The following is a 22,197-nucleotide window of genomic DNA, read 5'->3' as shown; positions in this document are numbered from 1 at the left end:
TGCCTTGTCGCTGGAGCACAGCGTGGAGCATGAGGTAAGACCTTACCCCAGAGATGCCCAGCACTCACAGCCTGCCAAGGTCCATCAGAGGCACAGGGGCTCAGCACCGCGCAGAACCAGCCCTTGCCTCAAGCTCTTCTTCCTCCTCCCCTTCCCCCTCAGCATGGTGTTTAGTAAAAATGGAGCTTTCTGAACAAGGAGGAGATTTGCATAGGAAAACATGCTAGAGGAAACAAACATTATGCCTCTTATTTTAAATGGCATTTAGTTATACGTGAGTTTCAGCCTATTGATTCCTTTTGCCTTTTCCTGTGGTTCTTTGCAAACAATGCTGTCTTTCTGCAAAAGACTGCTGACCCAAGAGTGGAAAGCGGTCTGTTCATGCTGCATTAAAACAAATTTAGATCAGGAACCAAATTCACTGGCATTCTTCTATTCCCTTGGTACCCTAACTGCTCCACAACTTTTGCTTTTCTAAGAACAGTGGAAAGAAAAAATGAAAACCGAGCGACGACACATTATGGCTCGTCTTAAATTCCTGAAGATGTTTACTGCATTCATTGTTAGACTTGCACTTTGCTCATTGATATGTTTTATCTTCAGTCTCCTCATATTTACTATGGAGATAGGAGTCTCTTTCTTTATACTGTTTTTTTCCCTGTTACCATAGATATTCTAACAAACACTATCCTTTTCAAAGAAATGAAGCCACTGCTCTCTGCCTCATGGATCTCCAGAAGTACTTACAGAGCAGTGCACAGCATATGCAGCGCTTATTACTGTGACTCCTTCTGGGGTTTGATCTGAGCTTAGCTGAACCATGCATTGAATTCTGCACCAGCAAGTTGCACATTTACAGGCTCTGCAGCTCTGATTTAGTGAGACCTTACTGCTTTTCTTAAAGGAACGCACAGGGAATGGCTTGGCTGAAGTCACAGAAACTGCTCTCCAACACTGCATCTGGGTTAAGACACAGTGTCGCCAGGCCTGGTGGCAAGTGTGGGAGAACACTAGGGAATGGGAAATAAGGGTGATGGTAGAAGAACTGCCTAGTGCAGTCTCCTGATTATTTACAACAAACAAAGACTGTTCTCCCAGCAATGGGCTGCAGCAGATACTCCTATGTACTGTGGGGCTGACGTTACTGAGATGTGCTACGTGAGCCCTCATTAAAAACTGCTATTAAAAATGCTCCCAAAAGTGCACAAAAGGGGAGGCTATTTCATAAGATAAACTTTGATATATACATTGCTGAAGTAAAACTTTTTAGCACAGCCTGTAGCAATAGGACAAGGGGTAATGACTTTAAACTAAAAGAGGGTAGATTTAGACTAGATATAAGGAAGAAATTTTTATACAATGAGGGTGGTGAAACATTGGAACAGGTTGCCCAGAGAAGTGGTAGATGCGCCGTCCCTGGAAACATTCAAGGCCAGGTTGGACAGGGCTCTGAGCAACCTGATCTAGTTGAAGGTGTCCCCGCTCATTGCAGGAGGGGTTGGACTAAGTGGCCTTTAAAGGTCCCTTCCAACTGAAACTATTCTATGACAATGGTGAAAACACAATGCTGCAAGCTAATGTTGTCTCATCAAGTAGCTATGTTTATTAATTTTTCTTTTAATGAGGTGAGTTAAAGCTGAAAGGTGACAGTTTTAAGAAGGAAACAAGTAAAATAAAACACAAGCAGGGTTTGCAGGAAGTTTGGCCCCTAGACTCTTGAAAAAAATTCTTAAGCAAAAGAGTGCAAGACTAAACACGCAAGCCAAAGCCTCCACCAGGCTGGGTCTCTGCTCTTTGCTTATGGGAGCTCTGATGTAACAAATCATCTTCCAAGCAGTCGTGCTGATTGTGAACGTAACCCTGGCCGCTTTTCAGATGCAGTAAAACTGTTGTGTGCTTAGATCAAGTCTGTTTATTTTTAGAGGTAAAGCCTTGTCTCTGCTGCAGAGCGGAGCTGGGCACAATTCCATCGCAGGTGTTTTGCTGAGGACTTGATCTCAGTTTTATTCTGGTGTAAGAGAGCAATAGCTGGCGCTCGGTGTTGGCTTCAATGAAGGCAAATTTTAAAGGGAATCAGCTGAGCTGTAGTAATAAAGGAAGCCTTGGCCTTCTTTCAGGCCACACTGTCTCCTTTTTCTCACATTGTCTTGAGGCTTTAAATTTTTGGTTAAAGTTAATTGAATGAGACAGTGATACATTGCACAGTGAAACCAGATCAATCACTGTGCAAGTCAAAATAGGAGTTGTGATGACACTCTGAACAAGAGCTTGGGAAATGTGATATTTACATTAAAATATTTTACATTTTTGTCTCATGGTATAAACACCAAATTTAAAAATGCCTTACTACATTGCATAACAGTACTGCTTATCTGTATGTATTTGCGTGCATGCATTTAGACAATAAAACTGAATAATCATAAAATCAGATTTAGTAATAATGAGGTATTTTCTACACAGTTATGCAGACTTACTTACAGAAAAGGTAAAACGGAAAAAACTCAGATCAGATAAATTCATTCTTCTCTCAGAGGCACTCATGTGACAGTCATGTAGGAGAGTTTACTATCAAACGAGTGGCAACAGAGAATCTGACTGCTGTCTTTTCCATCTTCCTTCCCTTTAAATATTTACCTGGATGATGTTTCTGACTCTTAGCTTGCAGGTAAAACTTGTCATTGCTATTCACTTATGTTAGCTATATTTACATGGAAAATAAGGGCTTGTTCCTCCCAAAATGGATAACTAAAAGCAAAGACTTAATTTTATGCTCATGATCCGAGTACTGTACAAACAACAGAAAGCCTTAATCAGTGTTTTCAGGTTTGCAGACTCTCAGCCCAGTATCTAAATCCTCAGGGTTTTCAAAGAGCTTTGTTTTCCTGTCCGTATGTAAAACACAATGCCACAGAAAAAGTTATCCTGCAGGAACACAAAACATGAAGTGGTGTCATTTCATCAGGTGCCTTTACATCAGGAACAGGGATACTGGGCAGAAAATGTTCAGCAGCAGCAGTTGTTTTTCAAGAACACACCTCCATCTCACCCACTCACCCCCTCCACCCCCCCAAAAAAAATCCAGGATTTCCCCAGTGGAACCTCACCTTTTCCTTCTTTGCTTTCTGATCTAGTTGTACCTCCAGAAAGTGAAGCCCCAACACTGAAAAATCAATACACTTTTGATGATCGGCATGCCACAGGTTTTTGGGGGGTTGTGGTTGTTTTGTGGATTTTTTCCTTTTGGAAGCCTGACAGATGCATCTCTGGTTTCAGTGAAAGACTTAAATAATATAAACAAGCAGTCATTCTGTTCCAAGAGAAGCTTTTTTTAATATTCTTATTTTATTGTAATTACCTTATTGTTTTCATATTATGAGCTACTTGTAGAAAAATACAGGAAACATGACTGCAATACAATCCTTTAATCAGGAATAGCTTTGTTCCAGTCATAATTTTCATTCAGTGTTGAAACTTTGACTAATAAGAACATAATCAAACTGTGAATGTAGATGTAATATAGAGTTAATATTACGGTTTCATTTGATCTCTGTACCTAATAACTTCTATAAGAAAACCTTCTAAAAAGTGCCTAGGAGACATTTTGTCATAATGCTTTTTTCAAGTAAATCTATCTACAAAGTAGTGTTTCTCAAAAGTACACAAACTTCTTCAGGAGAGCCATTTGCAATTTTTTAACCTAAGTCAGCTGGGGAATTTGTATTATCATATATATTAAATCTTTTTTTTTCCTCACAGATTATGCCATAATACCTTTACTGCATCATTGTTAAAGCATGTGAACTTTTAAAGGACAAATACTTTGTTTTATACTTAAATGGATTTAATACACTAGTTGTCTGTGTTATCTCTGTATAATCCAGCACTGCAAGGAACTTCACTTTTACTGATTTGCAACTCCCCCCCAACCTTATTGTGGCCTATTCATCAGCTGAGTGTTTATGTTTTTGAATGAAGGGCTGGAATTAGGTAAAGTATTTTTTTAGATAAACTGTTTTAACAAAAAGCATTTGTCCAAGAAAGTTAAAAGACTGCTCCCAAGCTGTTTGAAAGCAGAATGCAGCTACGTACAGCAGGCGATGGCAATTCATTCTGTTCTTCCCGGTCCATTTCTTTTTAAAATGGGAAGCCAGTATCCTAGATAAGGCTCCATTTCAAAGGATGTTTTTGATACAAAGATTGTGAATGTAAAGGTATTATTTACGCAGCATTTAGAAAAATGAAACTAAGTTTTACAATATGGCTTTCATGACTTAAAACTAGGTGGTATTAAAACCCTTCACTTACAGCTAATGGCTTGAATTAGGACTGAATAAAAGGCAGTTGTTTTTATACTGAAATTACTATTTTAAGAAGGATTTCCTTGTTTCCAGGCACATATATACACACGTATATAATGTAAATTATACCAAACTCCAGATAAAAGGCATACCTCCGTGAGCACATTAGGGTCTGATCCAAATTTTATCAAAGTTAGTGGGCATCTTTCCCATTTCAAACCAGATTTTGCAATCCATATTCACACGACCCTCCAGGGGATCCCTCAAGTTGATGCGGTTTTGCATGAGTTGGCCTCAAATGTCTGCTGCAGTTTCTAAAAACCCATTATAGGGCTGCAGTAGGAAATCATTTAGTCTAATTTAAGGAAATCACGGCATTTTTTATTTTCATATCATTTTGTTCTGATCCATCTGTTTACTCTTTTCTGAAGGCAGGCTGAAATGTTTTTAGCCTAAAAACTGAACCAGTAAAAATGCTGCCTGGAATAGTCTCGGCAGACGTGTTTGTTCCACATCCCCTTCTTCAGTGCAATGTTTCCTTTGGTGGATTTCCTCTGCTCCTGGAAGCGAGCTGTCTAGCTTTCTGGAGCACAATTATGAGGAAGAATTTCCTACACTTTACTGCACAGGATGAGGTGATTTTGGAAGTTAACATGACCTGAACCACAGATGCATGAAAGATAGCATCTGAAAAAATGTAGTGTGCAGCAGTACAGTTAAAAAAAAAAACTACAGCCAGAAAATGCTCGTTAGCCCCACCGCTGGTCAGAGAGTGGAAGAGGGAGAAGAAAGGCAGTCCTTGCATGTTTCTGGAAAGCCTGCTGTGTTGCCACCATAAAGCCAAATGCAAGAGCAGAATTCAGCCTTAGCCTTGTTGTTCTGTAACAAAGTTGGGTTTGTTTTGTTTTCTTTAAACCTGGAGAGATATAATTTTAGTATTTAGTGCTACAGAGAAACGAAGCTTGTGAGGAGAGATATTTTATTAAACCAACACACACAGCTGGAAAAAGCTATTTATACAGAGTATTTGAACTTTAAAGGAAAATGCACCAGTTTTTTTCATTCAGTTAGAAATGCAGTCAAAGGAGCTTTTCTCTTTGCTTAATTTTGTTACGTTATTTTTGGTGGCTGGTTGTGGGATTGTTTTGGTGTGGTAGCACTTTTAAGCATATTCACAGTAAGGTGAATATGACCAAAGTCTTGGTTTCTCTAACCGTTTCAAGATAATTTCTTTTCATTTATGAGATATTTAGTCTTTTCTTTGCATATGGATGCTCAAAATACTCTAGAAAAAAAGATGTAGGTGTGCAAAAGCTGGATATTTACTACTGTTGCATATAGTTGCCCATATTCATAACAGTCTTTCAGCAGCATCTGTCTGTGATCACATTTTTATTTGAAAGAGACTAGTTGTCATGTTTTCTTTGTGATTTACATTATTTAAACAAATGGGGGGAAAAAGAATTTGAAACAGCTCATTCAATAGCGTGACTAAGACATATGACAACTTCTTACAAAATGTTCACCATTATACGGCCATAAGGCTGGAGTTCAAACACCGTGTGCACGCAAAAACAAAGAATAACTCTTTTGGTCTGAAATAGCCTGGTGAAAAGATGCTGCCTCCTGGTGATTTATAGGCATATGAGCTTCCACTAAAATTGCATCTTAAAGAGAAATATTTTGTCCTTGGAAGAGTCCCACGGTGGCCCTGGCTGTGCTTGGCTCACAGGGAAGCGCAAGCAATGGGGAAGCCATCGAGGTGGGGAAGGTGGACGCTTGTCGCACAACACCTCTCTCTTCTTTTCCGCAGGATTTTCTGCAAGGGGACTGTACCAAAGCCAGACAAAAGCTGAACTGGAAACCAAGAGTCACATTTGATGTGAGTGGCCTTTCTGGCATGCTCTGTACCTGCCGGGTGTTCATGACCTCTAAAAGCAATCCACGGGGAGGAGAAGGGACGGGGGAACTTCTGTGTGGGGTCACTCGGGCACACCAAGAAATCCCATTTTTGGTGACACTGCCGGGGTTCTTGCTTTGACAACAGCAGCCACCATGGCACTGATGGGCACCCCAGGTGCACAGCAGCGCGCTGACACACACACTGAGGCCAGGGCCACTGCAGGAAGAGCCCAGCAAAACCCCGTCCCCTCCCTGCCCTGCTGTGGGGGGCCAGGGGGTTCATCGTGCTCCAGGGTGCTCCCAACGTGCAGACTGTTCATCCCCTGCACTAGGGCCCTCATCTGCTTCTCTTCTTCCTTGCAGGAGCTGGTGAGGGAGATGGTGGATGCCGATGTGGAGCTCATGAAGAACAACCCTAACGCCTGAGGCCCGGCTGGCATCACAGGACCTGTGGCAGGGGCGCACCCCACAGCCAGCACCGCCATGAGCCACCAGGGTGGCCACCCCTCTTTGTGATGGTTTTATTGCTGGCCTGCCTGTGTGTGAAAGGCCAGTTTTAACCCCCCCCTGCACACCCTCCCAGTGCCTCTGGCCCCACACATCACCCCAGGGTCAGCCCTGCGTGGGCTGACTCCAGCTCCCGCCATTAACTGGGGAAGGGTCACCTCCCTCTCCCAATACTGTACCTTAAGTACCCACCAGCCAGCAAGCCCAGTGCTTTCCTTTTTTAATTAAACCTCATCTTTCTGTTACCTAGGACCTCCAGCACATTTTTAGTACTTTTTCCCATTTGAAAAACAAAAGCATCCCCTGCCCTCCACCCCCAACCTCCCCACTTCTCTAGCAACAACAGCAGCAAACCTCTGGCACTAAAGTGGGCTTGACATCCCTCTGGCCCTTGCCTCACGGCTTCCCCTTTTCTGCCTTTCCTGAACACTCCTTGTTTTTCTTTCCTGCAGCCTTACCTCCACCCCAGCGGCCCATTTCCACCACTTGAACTTTGTAAAAGTTTGGATAACTTGATATAACTTACAGTGAAATCGCCTTTTGACCATGCCGAATTAATTCCTAATTGCTGGAATCGCTTTCAAACCAGTCAGAAGGGGCTTGTAAGCGTTTTTCAGATCTTCATTTCAGAGTGTGCATGAGTCACAGAAAGCCTTTTTGTCCGGCACCTTCTCCATCTGGGGGTTTAGGGTGTTTTGGGGTTTTGCCCCCTCCCAGAATCAACCCATTCCCCTTCCATCCTCTTCCTGCTTACTATAATTAGACCTCAGACAGGAGCTTGAACCATCTCAAACGATGACTTAAGAAATAAAAACAAAATAAATAAAAAAGCTTTAAAAAACCAGAAACTTCAAGGTGAGTAAATATTTTTGCGTTTCTCATGCCAAGGTACCTGGGTTATCCAGAGGTCGTCGAGCCCATACATTTCCCGTTGGTTTAGGATCTTCCACCCACCAATTACTCCCATCATTTTAGCTTTATGCCTCTAGATGAGCAAAAGGCAAGATACACGGAGGGAGAAGAGATACACAGGAGATACGCCTTGTCTGAGTGCACCTCCTGCTTTTTTAGTATGTGTTGGGAGGGTCACCCCTGTTAAAAGGAACGGGGCGGGGGGGGGTGGGAGCTGGGGGCAGCGGCTGCGGCTGTGCCCGGGAGCGGCTCCGCGATGGAAGTGCTGCCGGGGGAGCGGACGGGAGCAGCCTGCGAGGAACCAGGCTGCCGGAGAGAGAGGGCTCTTTGTACGCCTGGCGTGACAGGCTGCCTTTGCCAGAGGTGCAGTGGAAAATGCGCGGCGCGGAGGGGCGCGGAGCGCTGCGCACCGGGGCAGCCGGAGCAGCCGCTTCCTTCGGGGCTGCCCGCGGGAGCCCCGGCGCACGGGGAAAGGGGAACGTGGGAGCCCGGCCGCCGCTTGGCACCCACTCGGCAGGTGCACCGGGCCCGCGCCCACGCAGCGTGAGGAGGGGGAGCAGTGGAGAGGGGGAGATGTCCCTGCTGCAGGCGCTCCTAGCGCGCCCCACGCGTGTGAGGCTCTCCAGACCCCACGCACAGTCTCGGCGGCGCCTCGGGACTCCCCCGGCACAAACCAGCGCCGAGGAGGTGGCGGAGGCCCCGTCCGTGGGGAGGCGTGGAGCTGCCCGCGGCGCGGGGGACACGTGGCAACAGGCACACGTTGGCGTTCCCCCCCCCGCGTGTGCGCCTCCACGCGTGGGTACAGTTACACAGAGCCTGCTGGGGTGCTTCTCCCCTCGAACGGGTACGACCCCGCGGCCGCGCCTTATTTTTTAGCCTAAAATAACACCAAACCCCCTCCCCGTGGGTGCGTGTCCTTTGCATCAGCTGTCCCCCGTGTCCCCCCGCAGCATGCGCAGCAGACCCGGCAGCACGCGCTCGCCCCGCGTGCCGCGGGCACCCACCCGCGCGTGGCCTCACGGCTGCCGCTGTGCCCTGCGGGCTGCCACTGCGCACCCGGGGGGGTCCCCGTGCCCAGTGATGTGTATCCCCCCCCCCCCCAGCCCCGGGGCCGCAGCGGGTGGCGGATGGGAGGGGGCGAGCTCCGCCTGCCCAGCCGCACCGAGGGCTGCCCCCTTCGCAGCGCCGTGGAAAGCGGTCGTGGCTGCGGGTGGCGGGTCTTCGGCGGCGTACGCTATTTATTTAAAAAAAAAAAAAAAGGTATTAAAGTGCTTTTATGACAAGGTATTTTTGTATTGCTGAGAACTATTTCTTGCTTACAGTGATTCACTGCGAGCCTTGCTGGTACATCTGAACATTAGTTCACACATCTCTGCAGAGGGCTGGGAACCTTTACAGGAGCTGCCAGTTTTCCTTCGACCTCAGGGGCTTTTTCTTTGGCATCTCTTAACTGTGGCGCGTTCAAGAGAAGGATTTTTCTTCTCCGTTTTCGGTCTCTATATTGGGGAGCGAGCGGGGAAAAGGATGGGAAGGCAAAATCTAGTTCTACACCAAGCGGTCCCTCCGCGGTGACCTTGTGCTGGATGTCTTTTTGCTGCTTTTATTAAAAAAAAAAAAAAAAAAAAAAAAAAAAAGCTACTGGTAGTGACAGGACAAAACGTGCATCCCAGCACTGCACCGCTGCTTTTTACAATTTGGCAAAGGTCTAAACTGCTCTTCGGTTTCCGCACCACCACCTTCCTGCCCGATTTTGAATTCCTACTAAAGTACCGCTCTTTGCAATGACCACGGGATCATTTCTCAAAACCGAAATAAAATATTAAAAGAAAAAAAAAAAAAAAACAACCACGCGGCGATTTACGGAGATGATACCTATACATGTAGCTAATGCACCAGTTACAGACTGGCGTTCTGAATATCCGTTTAATGTGTGGATTAAACGCTTTGTGAGTGCAGGTACAGCAAGACATCCCCCTGCGCCCGTCCCATGTCTCATCGGGGGCCATTACAATTCGGTAATTTAAAAGGGCAGCTCCAGCAGTAAATAACCCAGTATACTCCCGTCTCCTGCACCTTTCCCAAGCACCCCAGCAGCAGCAGCAGCAGCAGCAGCACCAAAAGCGAACAAAGTAGACGGCAAGGTGGGCTTTGGGTTTGCTCCCTGGCACGCCCGGGAGCGGCTCAGCCCGGCTCCGCCGGCTGCCGAGCGGCGGGACCGGCAGAGAAAGGCCGGTTCGCACCGCGCCGCGGGAGGCACAGAGGGCTGCCCTGCACCCCTGCCACCGGGAGAAGCGGGATGGTCATGGCAGCGCTGGGCGATGGGGACTGCTCGGGCGTGCGCCCCGTCGGGAAGGGGGGGATTCAGGCAGGCAGGGAGAGGAAAGTGGGCCCAGCTGCTCCTGACCAGCGGGTTGCGGAGGGCTGGGGCCCTGCCTGCGGCTCCCTGCTCCGCCACACCGGGAGCCGGGAGCAGCGACGGCCGGGCCCGCTCCCTGCGGCCGCTGCCTGCCAGCGTCGCCGCCCAGCTCACAGCCGCAACTCAGCCCCTCGCCTGCGCCGTGCAGGCCGCTGCCTTTCCCCCGGAGCCTGTCTTGCCAAAGGTAACACTGCCACGACAGCCTTTTTTTTTTTTTTTAATATTTAATAGTATTTTTTACTCTCCTGAGGCCTTTCAGGCGCGCTCGGGACCACCGGCCGCTCGTGGACTGCAGGATCCCCGCAGGCAGCCAGCGGCGCGGCGGTGGGATGGCCCCACGGGGGCACAAGCCCCTGCCAGCCCTGCGAGCGGCCGGGGCGGGGGTCGGCCCGGCCCCAGGGCCCGTTGGCGGCGCAGCCGGCCCGCCCGCCGCTCTCCTCCCCGGCCCTGGCGCGGAAGGCCGGCGAGACAAAGCGACGGCGTTTTCCTCGGGGTCGCGGAGCAAAACCGCCTGCGCCATCTAAAAATACACCTCCCGCTCGCAGCGGCAGCCCGAAGGGTAAAAGCAGAGGGGGGCTGAAGGGGGGCAGGCCCGCTGCTCCGGCACGCACACGTCGGGGGAGGCAGGCGGTGGGCACCAGCTCCGCCGCCGCCTCTCCTCGCGCACGGAGACGGATCGATTGCTGTGAGTAGATTTAGAAAAAACAAAATTTAGGTGTAAAGCGGGGGAACGGGGAGTCCCCTGTCGACACACCTCCCCCTGCCCCTTGCACATAAAGCAGCCGCGGCCCCCCGGGCGGACATGAGGGTCACATCCTCTTCCCGCTCCTCTCCCGGCCGGGCAAGCAGGCACGGGGCTGGCGGGGCAGCGCGGGGCTGGGGGCACCGGCCTCGGGGTCGCCGCCCCGCCTCGCCTCTGGGCGGCAAGTTTGCAGGGGTGGGATGCGAGGGGAGGCCCCCAACCCCCTCGCAGGGCCGCGCTCCCTGCCTCCCCTTGTGACCCCCCTTCACCTCTGATAGTTCGCTGGCGGAGCATTGTCTCCAGACACAACAAACCCAGAACGGAGTGCTGGAGCAGGCAGAGCTCCAACGTTTTGACGGGTGGAAGAAAAACATCAACAGATACTTTGCAATTATTTGGTGATGGGGGCTAGGGGAGGCGGGCGGGGGAGAGACCGGTTCGCAGCAGCAGACGCTAATTGCAACTTCTACTTCGCTAATGAGCTCGCACCGGTTCATTCCGCGCTCCGTCCCGTGTCCCCCCCTTGGCGGAGCGCTTGGGGGGCGGGGAATGGCGTCGGGAAAAAGCCGTAATTTTTTTGCAATTCGTTATTCGGTTTTAAATCCATCCCATCCCTGAGAGGCGAGGTTAGAAGCGCTGGCCGCGAGCACTTCCATAAATCCTCGCTAAGGGAAAGGCGCGCAGCTCCGCGCTGGCAGGGGCGGGGGGCGTGCGCGCGGCGCGGCGGGGCTGGCGGGTCGACGTGCCCCTCCGCTGCGGACCTCTTTCACACAGTCGGAGCGGGGAAATACACATTATACACACACACATAAAAAGAGTCTCAGTAGAAACCCGCATCAAAAAGGCAGTGCGAATGTATTTATACTCGGCAATCTTGCAAGCACCGACATTGTTTAAACAATTCTCTTCTGCTTTGGATGATATTATCAGTACTTTTACATTATCGTTCAATGGAAAACATTCTTCTTTTCCCCTATTTCAAATATTTATTTAAAAAAAAAATTAAACTCGGCCGCTTAAATGGTCTGGCAAGTAAATAAATTCCAGGAACAGTGGGGGGAAAACGGCCATGGCGTTTCTTCTAAACCGAGCGCTTGCCGTCCGAGGGGCGACGGCTGTAGCGATACGACCTGTTTATTCATCGATTCATATAATATATAAATATCCTGAACTCATGAGTGTAATAATTTGCGTTTTTTCTACTGGAGGAAATTCAGCTATTTTAAGAGTTAATGGTTCTAAATGTGTTGGTTTTCCTGCATTCTCCCCAGAGGTGATGGGAGCTGGAAGGGAGGGAGGGGGGGTCCAGTTTGGGGGTTTCATTGTTGTTGTTTTACTTCTGCTGAACGCAGCCTACAGCGGCTGACCTGAACGTGGGGTAACACACTGCACACCCAAGCCCCCTGACACCTAAAGGTCAGGTGAAAGCCCCCAGCAGGTAAATCGCGGGCCGGCTGCCTGCCCAGCTCACTTGCTCTCTGGCTCACAAATTGTTCCCTTCTGCCCACCCAAGTCGTTTCAAGCTGTGTTTATTTAGGGGGCAAAAAAATTGCCGACCACCCAATTCCCATTCAGCCAGAGAGCTTGTGAGCTCTCACCGGTAGCCCGGGCCACCTCTGCCCGCCCCCCCAATCCCATCCCAGTGCTATCTAATAGCTATTATTTTGCGGCACATGCATACCAAGAAAGACGCAAGTTACAGACCTAGAAGGTCGTGAAGGTGCGCGCAACAGATGCATTTGCTTGGGGGGGGCGAGGGAGAAATATCCCCTTCCTCCAAACACCCCGCCGGTGCAACGGAGGGAGGGATTTTGCCGGCTGCTTCCCCGGCCCGCGGGCTGCCGAAACGGGCGAGGCCGGGTCAGGATGAAAACGAGCCCCTGGGACCGCAGGGGCTTCCCTGCGGGGCTGTGCGGCCCCCTCCCTGCACACCGCGCCCCCCCGACGGCCCTGTCCCGCTGTGCACGGCCACTCTCCGACAGCGCTGGGCCGGCACCCACCGCCCGTCGGGTGTCCCAGGAATACCACCTCCGCTGTCGCTTCCCGGTTCCCTGGGAGCCAGCAACGTTCCCACCAAACTAAACCCCCGGGGGGGGTGGTGGGGGGTGGTGGGTGGTGTTAGCTGAAAGTGACACCAAGGTCCCCTGCTCCTGCCGGGCCGGCCGGACTGACCCTGGAGAGAGCAGGGGCTCACTCCTGCGGCCCTGCAGACGGGCCTTTCAGGACGCTGCCTTGCGAAATGAGGGGGTCCCGCTCTCCCCCCTTGCGCACCCGGCTGTTCGCTGCCGCTGTCTGCACTGCCAGCCCCCGGGCTAGGACAAGGAGACCTGCCCGTTGCCCCAGGTGCGTGTGTAAAGTTTTACGGTGAAGGGGTGTGTGTGCATTGCACTGCACTGCTGCGAGGGGACCCCGGTGCCCACCGCGCTCCGCAGCGCCCGGGGTGCGGGGCTGCAGCCTGGCCCCGCAAAGCCTCCCCCACGCAAGGAGCCGGCCCTCCCCCGCCGATGCGGCTATTGTTTCGTTCAATTAGGCTCCGCTTGATAAAAAACAATCGCTCGTTAACCCTCGCCCTCCTCCCTCCCGGCTGGTGTGTTGTGAATGGCGACATCGTCTCCCTTGACCCCCGTCTGCTTTTCTGTCTTTCTGTCCCCTGAAAAATGATTCCGCAAGCTCTGATTGAATTTTATTCCTTCCTGACCTGGCCCGTTTTTATTGCATGGACACCATCAATCTTGACCTAACGCGACGTTTGTTTATTACTTTGGAAAGAAGCGAATGGCTTTATGAGCCCCAGCGTAATTAAACCAGGAGGGCTACGCTCACCGCGGCACCGCACCACCTTCGGGGCGGATTCACAACACAGACCAGCCGCCGGGGAGGCGAGGCAGAAGGGAAAAGGAAAAAGAAAAAAAGGGGGGGGGGGGGGGGAAACACCCACACGGGAAGGGTAAGTGGCATCCTCCCAGCCCGCGAGCTCGTGTGCGAGGTGGCGGCAGATAGCAACCCGTGCACGTCCCGGGGGGCACCGGGCAGCTCAGCCACACTTCAGGCCCGCCGGCTGGACGCGGAGCGCCCCTTGCGCAGCTTGCCGCGTAAGCCCCTGCGCACCCTCCGCCGTGTCCCGCCTGCGCGGCCGGCCGCGCCACCTGCGCCCCTGCGCAGCGACAGCTCGGCCTCGGGCACCCCGACGGCGCCCACTGCCGCGCTTTTCATCCCCCCTCCCACAAAAACCCACCCGCGCATCTTCAAATGACGGAAGCATTTAGCCGAGGCGCCCGGCCCCGACACAGGGAGCCGGGGGTAAGTGGGCTGGCCACGCCGAGGGTCTGCGTTGCGTTACAAGCGACACTAACGGAAAGTCAACGGTAGTCGGCGGCTGCAGCTGGAACGCGCGGTTTCGGGGAGCGGACCGGGGAGCGTTTCTCGCAGCCGTCCGCAGCGCGCAGGGGAGCCACGTGCGCGCCACGGCGCTGCACGCTTTCTGGCTACGTAATCAAGACGACGCCATAAAGTCCGCGCAGTTACGTCACGCTCGTTTTCACGTGGGCACCGAGGCGCGCTCGGCTCCCGACCGTGCGCGCCCGCTCCTTCTGCCCGGCCGCACCACGCTGCCTCCCGCAAACCCCGCACCGGCCTCTGCACGCGCCGTTTGCGAGTCGGCACAACGCACAAGCAAAGCCTCCAGAGCAAAGCCTTAAGCTCGCCCCGCTCCAGCAGCGTCATTTTTGAGAGGCGAGGGCAGAGGACAGCGTGGCACCGCAGTACGGCCGGCTGGTCGTTACGCTGTAACCCCAGGGTTACCGGTAGCGATACAAAATTAAGCCCAAGCATGAAAATATTCCCGTGCTAACTTCGAAGCGCCTTTTCCGAACCTTGCGGCTTTCAGAAAGGGCCCCAGACACTGTATAACTCCTATTTGGAAGCATTCCCTTAACATCTCCACCCGCAACACTGCCTCACCACGTTCTCCATCTGACCTGGCCTGTGGAGGTAGGGATGGGGTTTTAATCCATGTCCTCTCAACTATTTGCATGCATTTCTCTGCTATTTTTGGTTATGACCTTTGCAGAGCATAATACGAACTGTAACCGCTTTAAGAAGAAATTCTGAGGAGGAAACTTAGGAGGGAGAATGTTATTTTTTTCCACATTTTCCTCAGTTTAAGTGACAGATGAGCAAGTACAAGTAAGAAGCACCAGAACCAGCTAAATGGATGGTGCCTCGAATGAAAAAAGTGTTTTGTGTCGTCCCCCCCCCCAGACAAAAAGCAAAGCAGTAGTTTGGAAAAACTTCAGCATGAGCTAAAAATACATCACAAATCGCTATGCTAACCTGGCACCTAATGGACCGCTCTGCAGGCAAGGCTGGGGCCGAGCATCCCTGCCGGCTGTACGGGCTGCCACCAAAGATGCAGAGGCCTTACGGAGGCACCTTCCGCTGCTGCCTGGCTGCATGTCCCGTGCCCGTTTCCGCGCAGGGTCGCACCGCATCTCTTTTGGCGTTCAGGGCAGGCCCAGTTCTGCTGGGAGACAATCACAGGTCAGAAGGGACACTCGGGTTTGCCTCTCGCTCTCAAGGGGAAGGAAGCACACGAGGGACGCGGGGTCCGTGCCCCGCTGCCTGCCGTTTCTGCCTCACAGGCTGCAGCGCTGGCTGTCTGCGGGTGGACGGCCCCGCTCCGCGCCCGCCTCGCAGCTCTGTCCCAGCCCGGGAAGGTTTCCAGCGAGCCCGCCGGGCCTTGCCCCCCGAGCAGCAGCAGCAGCAGCAGCAGCAGCAGCAGCAGCAGCAGCAGCAGCAGCAGCAGCGTCTCACGCTGGAGGCCCTGGCCCGGCGGGGCAGCGCGGCCGGCCCACCTCGGTGCAGCCCCGCGCAGCGCTGCGCAGAGACCCCGCGGCACTGCCTCCCCGCTCCCCAGCCCGCACGGCTCGCTGCCTACTGGGGGGACCCTCAGCACCGCTGATGTTATTTTCGTTGTGAACCATTTCTGTGCGGAGGGGGGGGGGGGAATTATGATAATAATAAAACAACAACTTTAAAAGTAACAAAAAAGCCAAGCAAAAAAAAAGCAACCAAAACCAAGCCGCAGCACGCGTGTGGTGTGGGCCAGCCCGTCACCCTGAGAAGCGGGAGGTGACCTCCGCCGCGACCGCGCACGTCACTTCAGGAAAGGGATCTCCTCCGGGGGCAGAGGATCCCGGCACGACCTACCTGGCAGCCGAGCGGGACGTTTCCCTTTACCCCCTCCCTAACTGCGAGCCGCCCCTCCGGCCAGGCGAGCCCCCTCCACCCGCCCCTTTTGCAGCCAGGGCCGCGGGGGAGCGCAAGTTGCGCGACCGCCCCGTGCTGCCGGGGCCGCGGAGGGCAGCGGGCCGCCCCAGGCATTAGCAGCATTGACACACGGCACTGGCTCAGGCTCCGCAGAGCCCCCCCAGCTCCCCTCATGGAGCAGCACCACTGACAACGCAACGGGCGATGGGGCCAGCCGAGCTACCGACCGCTTCCCCGCCGGTTTATTTTCGCCACAAACACGCTGCCGCTGGAGACCGCTGAGAAACCCTAAAACACAGGAAAGCCGGCGCCTGGTCGCAACAAAAATAACAGGCAAAGAGCACATGCAGTCCCCTCTCTACCGTCTCCCTTCTTTAATTTTAATTTTTATTTTCTATACGGGACGGGGAGGGAGGAATGGCGTTGCAGTGCAGCCCCCTCGCCGGCCAGCCCGGCTGCCGGGGGCAGAGGGAGCCCCTGGCCCGGCAGCCCCGGTGACAAGGAGAGGGGAGGCGGCATCCGCCAGCTCAGCTCCCCGGTACCGGGAGAGGGACGGAGGGGAGCAGAAGGTGAGCCCGACCGCGAATAGGTAACTTTAATTTCCCTTTCCTGGTGGAAAACAGGGAGCAGCGATTAAAACGCGCCCGCGGAGCGAAGGCGTTCAGCTTTGCGCGTCCTTCCCTCCAGCTTTACCATAACCGGGCGATGGTGCGTTTGAGTTTCTCTCGCCCAGTTTAGCAAACAAATAAATCTAAATAAGGCCGGTAATCTCTGTAGAGGTACTAGCACGAAAAAGCAAAGGCTACGCGATACTTAAATAAACATATTTTAAGCGAACGTTACAAAATTACTCCCTCCCCGGCTCGGTGCATTCGATCTGCTGAATGTGTTTTCTGAATACTAGATTATTGCTTTGGGGGGGAAGCGGAGCTCAAAAGCGAGGTAATAAGGTTTAACTGTAAATACCTTTGTATTTATTTACAGTGTAACCCTTAACAATGCAACTGCAATTACTGCTAAGTGTTGCCTTTAGATAAGAGATACTGATAGGAAACTGTATTATCTTGAAAGCAAACTTTAGGCCTTAAATATCTGCAATCAAATAATCTTCTTCCCAAGTCTGACTGACAAGGCAGATTCTTTTAAGTTAATGAATTTATTGCATTTTGGTGGTTATTTACAAAGGGGGAAGGTGATCCCCATTGCCCGTAGGTTCTTAATTGCAAATTGTCCAGAAGGTGAGATTCTTGATCTGACGTGACGTCAGTCTGTGCAGCACTCATCTACTACCCTGGTAATATTTATTGTTTTTCCCCTGATTTAAAGGAAAAAAGAGGGAGGGAAGGAGACCCCCCCCCCAAAAAAAACAAATAAAAAAAAACCCAAACACAAACAACTAGATAAGAAAAATTCTCCCAAACATACTCGTTTTAAAATAATTTCAGTCCGAGCAATTGGGGCACTTCCAGCAGACCAGTAACGTCCCTAAAGGACAGGAGTAAAGCAGAGTTATAAAGGTGTAAGGGTAGACTGTTCAAGTCACCCTGTAATCCAATCTTTTTTTTTTTTTTTTTTTATGAAATAAAACAGTACTGTAAAAAGATAAATATTACAGAAGCGGCTTCACAGATGCGATTGCACACATTGCTATCAATTCTATGAAGCAGTGATTTATATGCTTACATTATATTTAAAAATACATGTACTACAGAATATCTGGCATCTGCTATACACTGGAGTTTAGAAAGGTATGCAATGCGTATATGAAGCTATAAATAAATATGTAATCCTTCTTTAAATATAGGTATATAGGTATATATGTAAATCTTATATAAAAATACATTTGAAATACACACACAGGGATCGATAGCTCAACATATATACACAGTTACACAAGGGCAGGAATCTAGTGCATGTACTTCTACATCGGAGTTACCGCTTAATATATCCTTACATAGGCATATTATTTTAAAAGCCGTAATGTTGTCATACTACTGTGTATGGTCAAATGTTTCCAGGTCTTGCCCATTAATTGCTAAGAAAACGTGTTTGTTTATTTGCCAACTCAGAGCTGCCATGGGAAAGTATTTTTTTCCTAGCGGATAAGGCGAGCTGACTAAGTGGAACATATTGCAGAAGAGACTGAAAAGGGATTTTTCGACCTGGCAGTTCCTAAATGGTCTTTGGAATTTGCGCGGAGGGGAACGAGCTGTTCCAGCGACAAAGTTAGTTATGAAATCCCTTTTCCTCTCTTTCTCCCTCTCTCTAAATGAAAGTATTAAAATATACAGACGTGTAAAGGATCATTCCAACTGAATGGTAATTTATTAATAAACAAACAATGCAATACCTTCAGAATATTTTCAACAAAAAAAAAAAAAAAGAAAAATATTGATAGAATAAGATTAATACAGTTTCCCTTTTTATATATAGTGAAAAAATCAGCGTTTCAGTCAATTTTAACGTCACTTTTCAGGGGAGGGGGAAACACTTTCTGGCGTTTGGTCCGCAACATCCAACTACAAATTAAAAATAAATTACTATGTCGCAATTTACATTTTAAAACAAGTCCTTGTAGAAGAGGGAGGGCGGGGAGGGGGGGGAGAAGCTGGTACTCTACGCTGGACTTTTCGCCCCCTTTTAAACACGGGGCATGGCAATATCTTAAGGGATGGGGGGGGGCCGGGAAAAAAGTATTTCTCAAAGCAATTAAAAATAAAAAACTTACGTGTTATTGGAGTAACACTGTCCTTTAACAAACCAAGACATGCTTTGGGGCTGTCTCTGTACAAAAGCTTTTCGCGTGCGCTCGCTCCCCTCCGCGGGCGCGGCGGGGCCGGCGGCGCGGTGCTGCGCGGTGTCCCCGCGGTGTCCCCGCGGCGGGGCGCGCTCAGAACTTGCCGCAGTCGTAGACGAAGGCCCCGGAGGTGCGGTAGAGCGGCTGGCTGCCGGGGAAGGCCATCTGACAGCTGCCGCCGCCCCCCGCCCCGCCGCCGCCGCCGCCGCCGCCCCCCGCCCCGCCGCCACCGCCGCCGCTGCCGCCCGGCGAGGCGCTGAGGCCCAGCCGCGGCGCCTCGAAGACCTCCCGCGGGGCGGCGGCGAAGCCCTGCTGCGGCCCCGCGTAGCCCGCCGCGCCCGCCAGCGGGCCCAGCTCCCCCGCCGCCGCCGCCGCCGCCGCTGCCGCCGCCGCCGCCTGGTTGAGGTACCAGGAGGCCAGGCGGCCCTGGTGCGGGTGCGGGTGGTGCCCCTCCTGGTGGCCGCCCGCCGCGCCGCCCAGCCCGCCGTGCCCCAGCGCCCCGCCGCCGCCGCCCCCCCGCCCCGCCGCCGCCGCCGCCGCCGCCGCCGCCCGTGGGCATGGCGTAGTCGGGCAGCGGGTCCTCGGCGGGGCTGGCGGCGGTGGCGGGCAGGTGGCCGGGTCGGTCGGCGCCGCCCGCCGCCGCGTAGAGGCTCATGGCCTGCATGTTGCAGTGGTAGGTGCCGCCGGCGGCGCCGGCGGCCGCCTGGCCGCAGGGCGAGCCGTAGACGGAGCTGTGGCCCGGCGAGTAGCCGCCGAGGGAGAGGGCGGGCGGGATGCCGGTGCGCGGGGCGGCGGCGGCGGGGGCCAGGAGGCCGGCGCCCAGCTCGGCGGCGGCCTGCGGCGAGCCCCGCAGCGAGGTCATGATGTTGTCCACGCTGAAGCCCGGGCCGTGGTGGTGGGGCGGCGGCGGGGGGCGGCGGCGGGGGCGGCGGCGGCGGCTCGGGGGCCTCCAGGCTGAGGGAGCGGCTGGAGGGGAGGGTGCTGCGGGGGCTGCCGCCGCTGGAGAGGCTGCTGCTGCTGTCGGGGCTCTCGATCTTGGGCACGGCGCCGAGCGGCGGCGCGGCGCCGGGGGGGGACACGGCCTGCGGCGGCGAGGCCGTGCCGTTCTCCGTCTTGATGTCCTGGATGCGGACGGGCGGCGGCGGCGGCGCGGCACTGCCCCCGGCGGGGCCGCCCTCGGGCTCGGCGGCGGCGGGCGGCGGCGGGCGCGGCGGGGCATGGTCCTTGAGGTGCAGGCGGTCCTTCTCCTCCTTGTCCTTGACGGCGTCCTTCTTCTTGAAGCGGCGGCGGCGGCGGAGGAAGCTGCCGTTCTCGAACATGTTGTAGGAGTCGGGGTCGAGGGTCCAGTAGCTGCCCTTGCCGGGCTTCTTGTCGTCGCGGGGCACCTTGACGAAGCACTCGTTGAGGGAGAGGTTGTGGCGGATGCTGTTCTGCCAGCCCTGCTTGTTGTCCCGGTAGAAAGGGAACCGCTCCATGATGAACTGGTAGATCCCGTTCAAGGTGATCTTCTTATCGGGCGCGTTCTGGATGGCCATGGTGATGAGGGCGATGTAGCTGTAGGGCGGCTTCACCATATCCTTGGGCTGCGGCGGCGGCGTGTAGGGCCCGTAGGCGCGGGCCATGCCGGCCGGGTACTGCTCGTGGGCCGGGTGGGAGTACATGCTCATCGGGGCCGGCATGGCCGTGTAGCCCCCGCCGGCCGCCGCCGCGGCGGCGCGGTAGTAGCTCTGCTCTCCGCCGAGGTACGGCACCACTCCCAGGGAGTTGGGACTGGACACGGAGTAGCGAGCCTGCATGTCCTCCCGTCAGCTTTCCCCCACCCTCCCCGCCGGACCAAACAGCGCGTCCCTTCCCCCTCCACCCCTCCGCCGCTCCGCGGACCGAGCTGGACCGGGCGGCCGGGCAACCCCCACCCCCCCACCCCCCCGGCGGAGCGCGGAAAAAGGGAGGAAGAATAACGACGGCAGCGCCGAAAGTCTCCTCTTCTTCGCCCAGGAGAGCCCACCGGCAAGCTCCCGCACTCCACGCGGAGGGGAAAAAAAGAAATCAAAAAAGGGGAAAAAATGGAGGGGGGGTGAAAAATGTTTTTAAAAAGAAAACGCGGGGGGGGGGGAAGTAATCGCAGCGGAGAAAGCAACTTCCAAACGCAGAAAGAGTATTAAGAAAATAAAACCTTTGCAAAGAGGCTCCCACGCTCCCAGTTCCTTGTTCCACGGGGATCTGCAACAAGTTGTCTGCAAAGGAGGGACAAAAGTAGAGGGATGTGTTTTGTTGGCTTTTTTTAAGCGAGCTGAAGAAGAAAAAAATCCACCTTCCCGATCTCCCAGTGCAAAGTCTCCCTCTCTCTCTCCCTCTCGCTTTTTTTCAGTCTCTTTTTCAGTCGCAGGCTGCTTTGGGAAGCATCGGAAAAACTCCTGAACTTTTGAGCATCCGTCACCACGGCGAGAACTTTTTTACGCACTTACAGTTTTCTCCTTTTTTTTCCCTCCCTCTCCTCTCTCGGTCTCCTTTTTTTTTTTTTTTCCTCTTTTTTTTTTTCTTTTCCTCCTTTTGCAGGCGGCCCAGCTCCGCCCCGCCGAGCCGGGGCAGCCAATGGAGGCTGGGAGACACCCGGGGCTCTGAATGAGGAGGGAAAAAAAAAAAAAAAAAAGAGCGAGCAAGCAAGGAAAAAAAAAAAAAAAGCCAGTAAGAAAGAAGGAAAAAAAAAAATCCCCGCAGCAGCCCTGGGAGTTGCAGCTCTCGGGGACCGGCCACACACGCTCGCCGCCACACGCGGCCGCCTTCGGAGCCGCGGGATCGCGCGGGGCGCTGCGTACCCGGGGGGACCCTCCTGCGCCCGCGCACGTTGCGCGCCGAGCCGCGCGAGCCCTTCCAGCCCGGTGCGTGCCCACCCACCCGGGTCCTTACGCGCGGGGCCACCCTCGCACACCCGCCTCGGGCACACGCACGACGTGCACGCCTGCACCAATGTGTGTATGTGTATAGATATAGATGTGTATGTATATGTGTATATGCTTCCCCGGAGCTTTTTTGCACCCCGCGCTCCGCCACGCGTGTTTCTCTCACACTGTTACACACACACCGCGTTGTTGGTCTGTCTGCTCCGCACGCTCCAGCCGGGCTCTCCCCCTTCTCCGCTCCGGGCTGCTGCCCGTGCGGGCCGGGGGCTCCACGCCGCGGTGCCGCCTCGCTCCGTGCCCTCCCCGGCCAGGAGGCTCCGCTCACCCCAGCCGCCTTCCCCCCCCCCCCCCCCCGGCCGCGGGGACCGAGGGGACAGTGGGAGGGGGTGCGATGCCCCTGCTCCAGCAGCACCACCCTGCCCGCAGTCGGCTGCCTGCCCAAACGCTTCAGAGGA

The 22,197-nt window shown here is 53.5% G+C and overlaps 2 protein-coding genes across 3 annotated transcripts in view; one reads left to right on the top strand and one right to left on the bottom strand.

The window, feature by feature from the left end:
- GMDS (GDP-mannose 4,6-dehydratase) overlaps positions 1 to 7,551 on the top strand; it is a 427,309-nt gene extending 419,758 nt beyond the window's left edge. For both annotated transcript variants that reach the window (XM_040587295.1, XM_040587293.1), the window contains exons 10-11: positions 6,112 to 6,180; positions 6,564 to 7,551. In XM_040587295.1, coding sequence (XP_040443229.1) covers positions 6,112 to 6,180; positions 6,564 to 6,626 — 132 coding nt within the window. In that variant the 3' untranslated portion in view covers positions 6,627 to 7,551. The remainder of the gene's footprint in view (positions 1 to 6,111; positions 6,181 to 6,563) is intronic.
- An 11,260-nt stretch (positions 7,552 to 18,811) lies between these two features.
- On the bottom strand, positions 18,812 to 21,332 carry FOXC1 (forkhead box C1). Its single transcript, XM_040588960.1, is given in 5 exon segments — positions 18,812 to 18,998; positions 19,000 to 19,109; positions 19,112 to 19,358; positions 19,360 to 19,756; positions 19,758 to 21,332. Coding segments are annotated over 5 exon segments (1,698 nt in total). The 5' UTR covers positions 20,639 to 21,332; the 3' UTR covers positions 18,812 to 18,935.
- Between the last annotated feature and the right edge of the window lie 865 nt (positions 21,333 to 22,197).

The sequence above is a fragment of the Falco naumanni genome, chromosome 3 (assembly GCF_017639655.2).
Source record: "Falco naumanni isolate bFalNau1 chromosome 3, bFalNau1.pat, whole genome shotgun sequence".
In the NCBI taxonomy this organism is placed as follows: domain Eukaryota; kingdom Metazoa; phylum Chordata; class Aves; order Falconiformes; family Falconidae; genus Falco; species Falco naumanni.
This window is presented reverse-complemented; position numbering and strand designations above follow the sequence as displayed.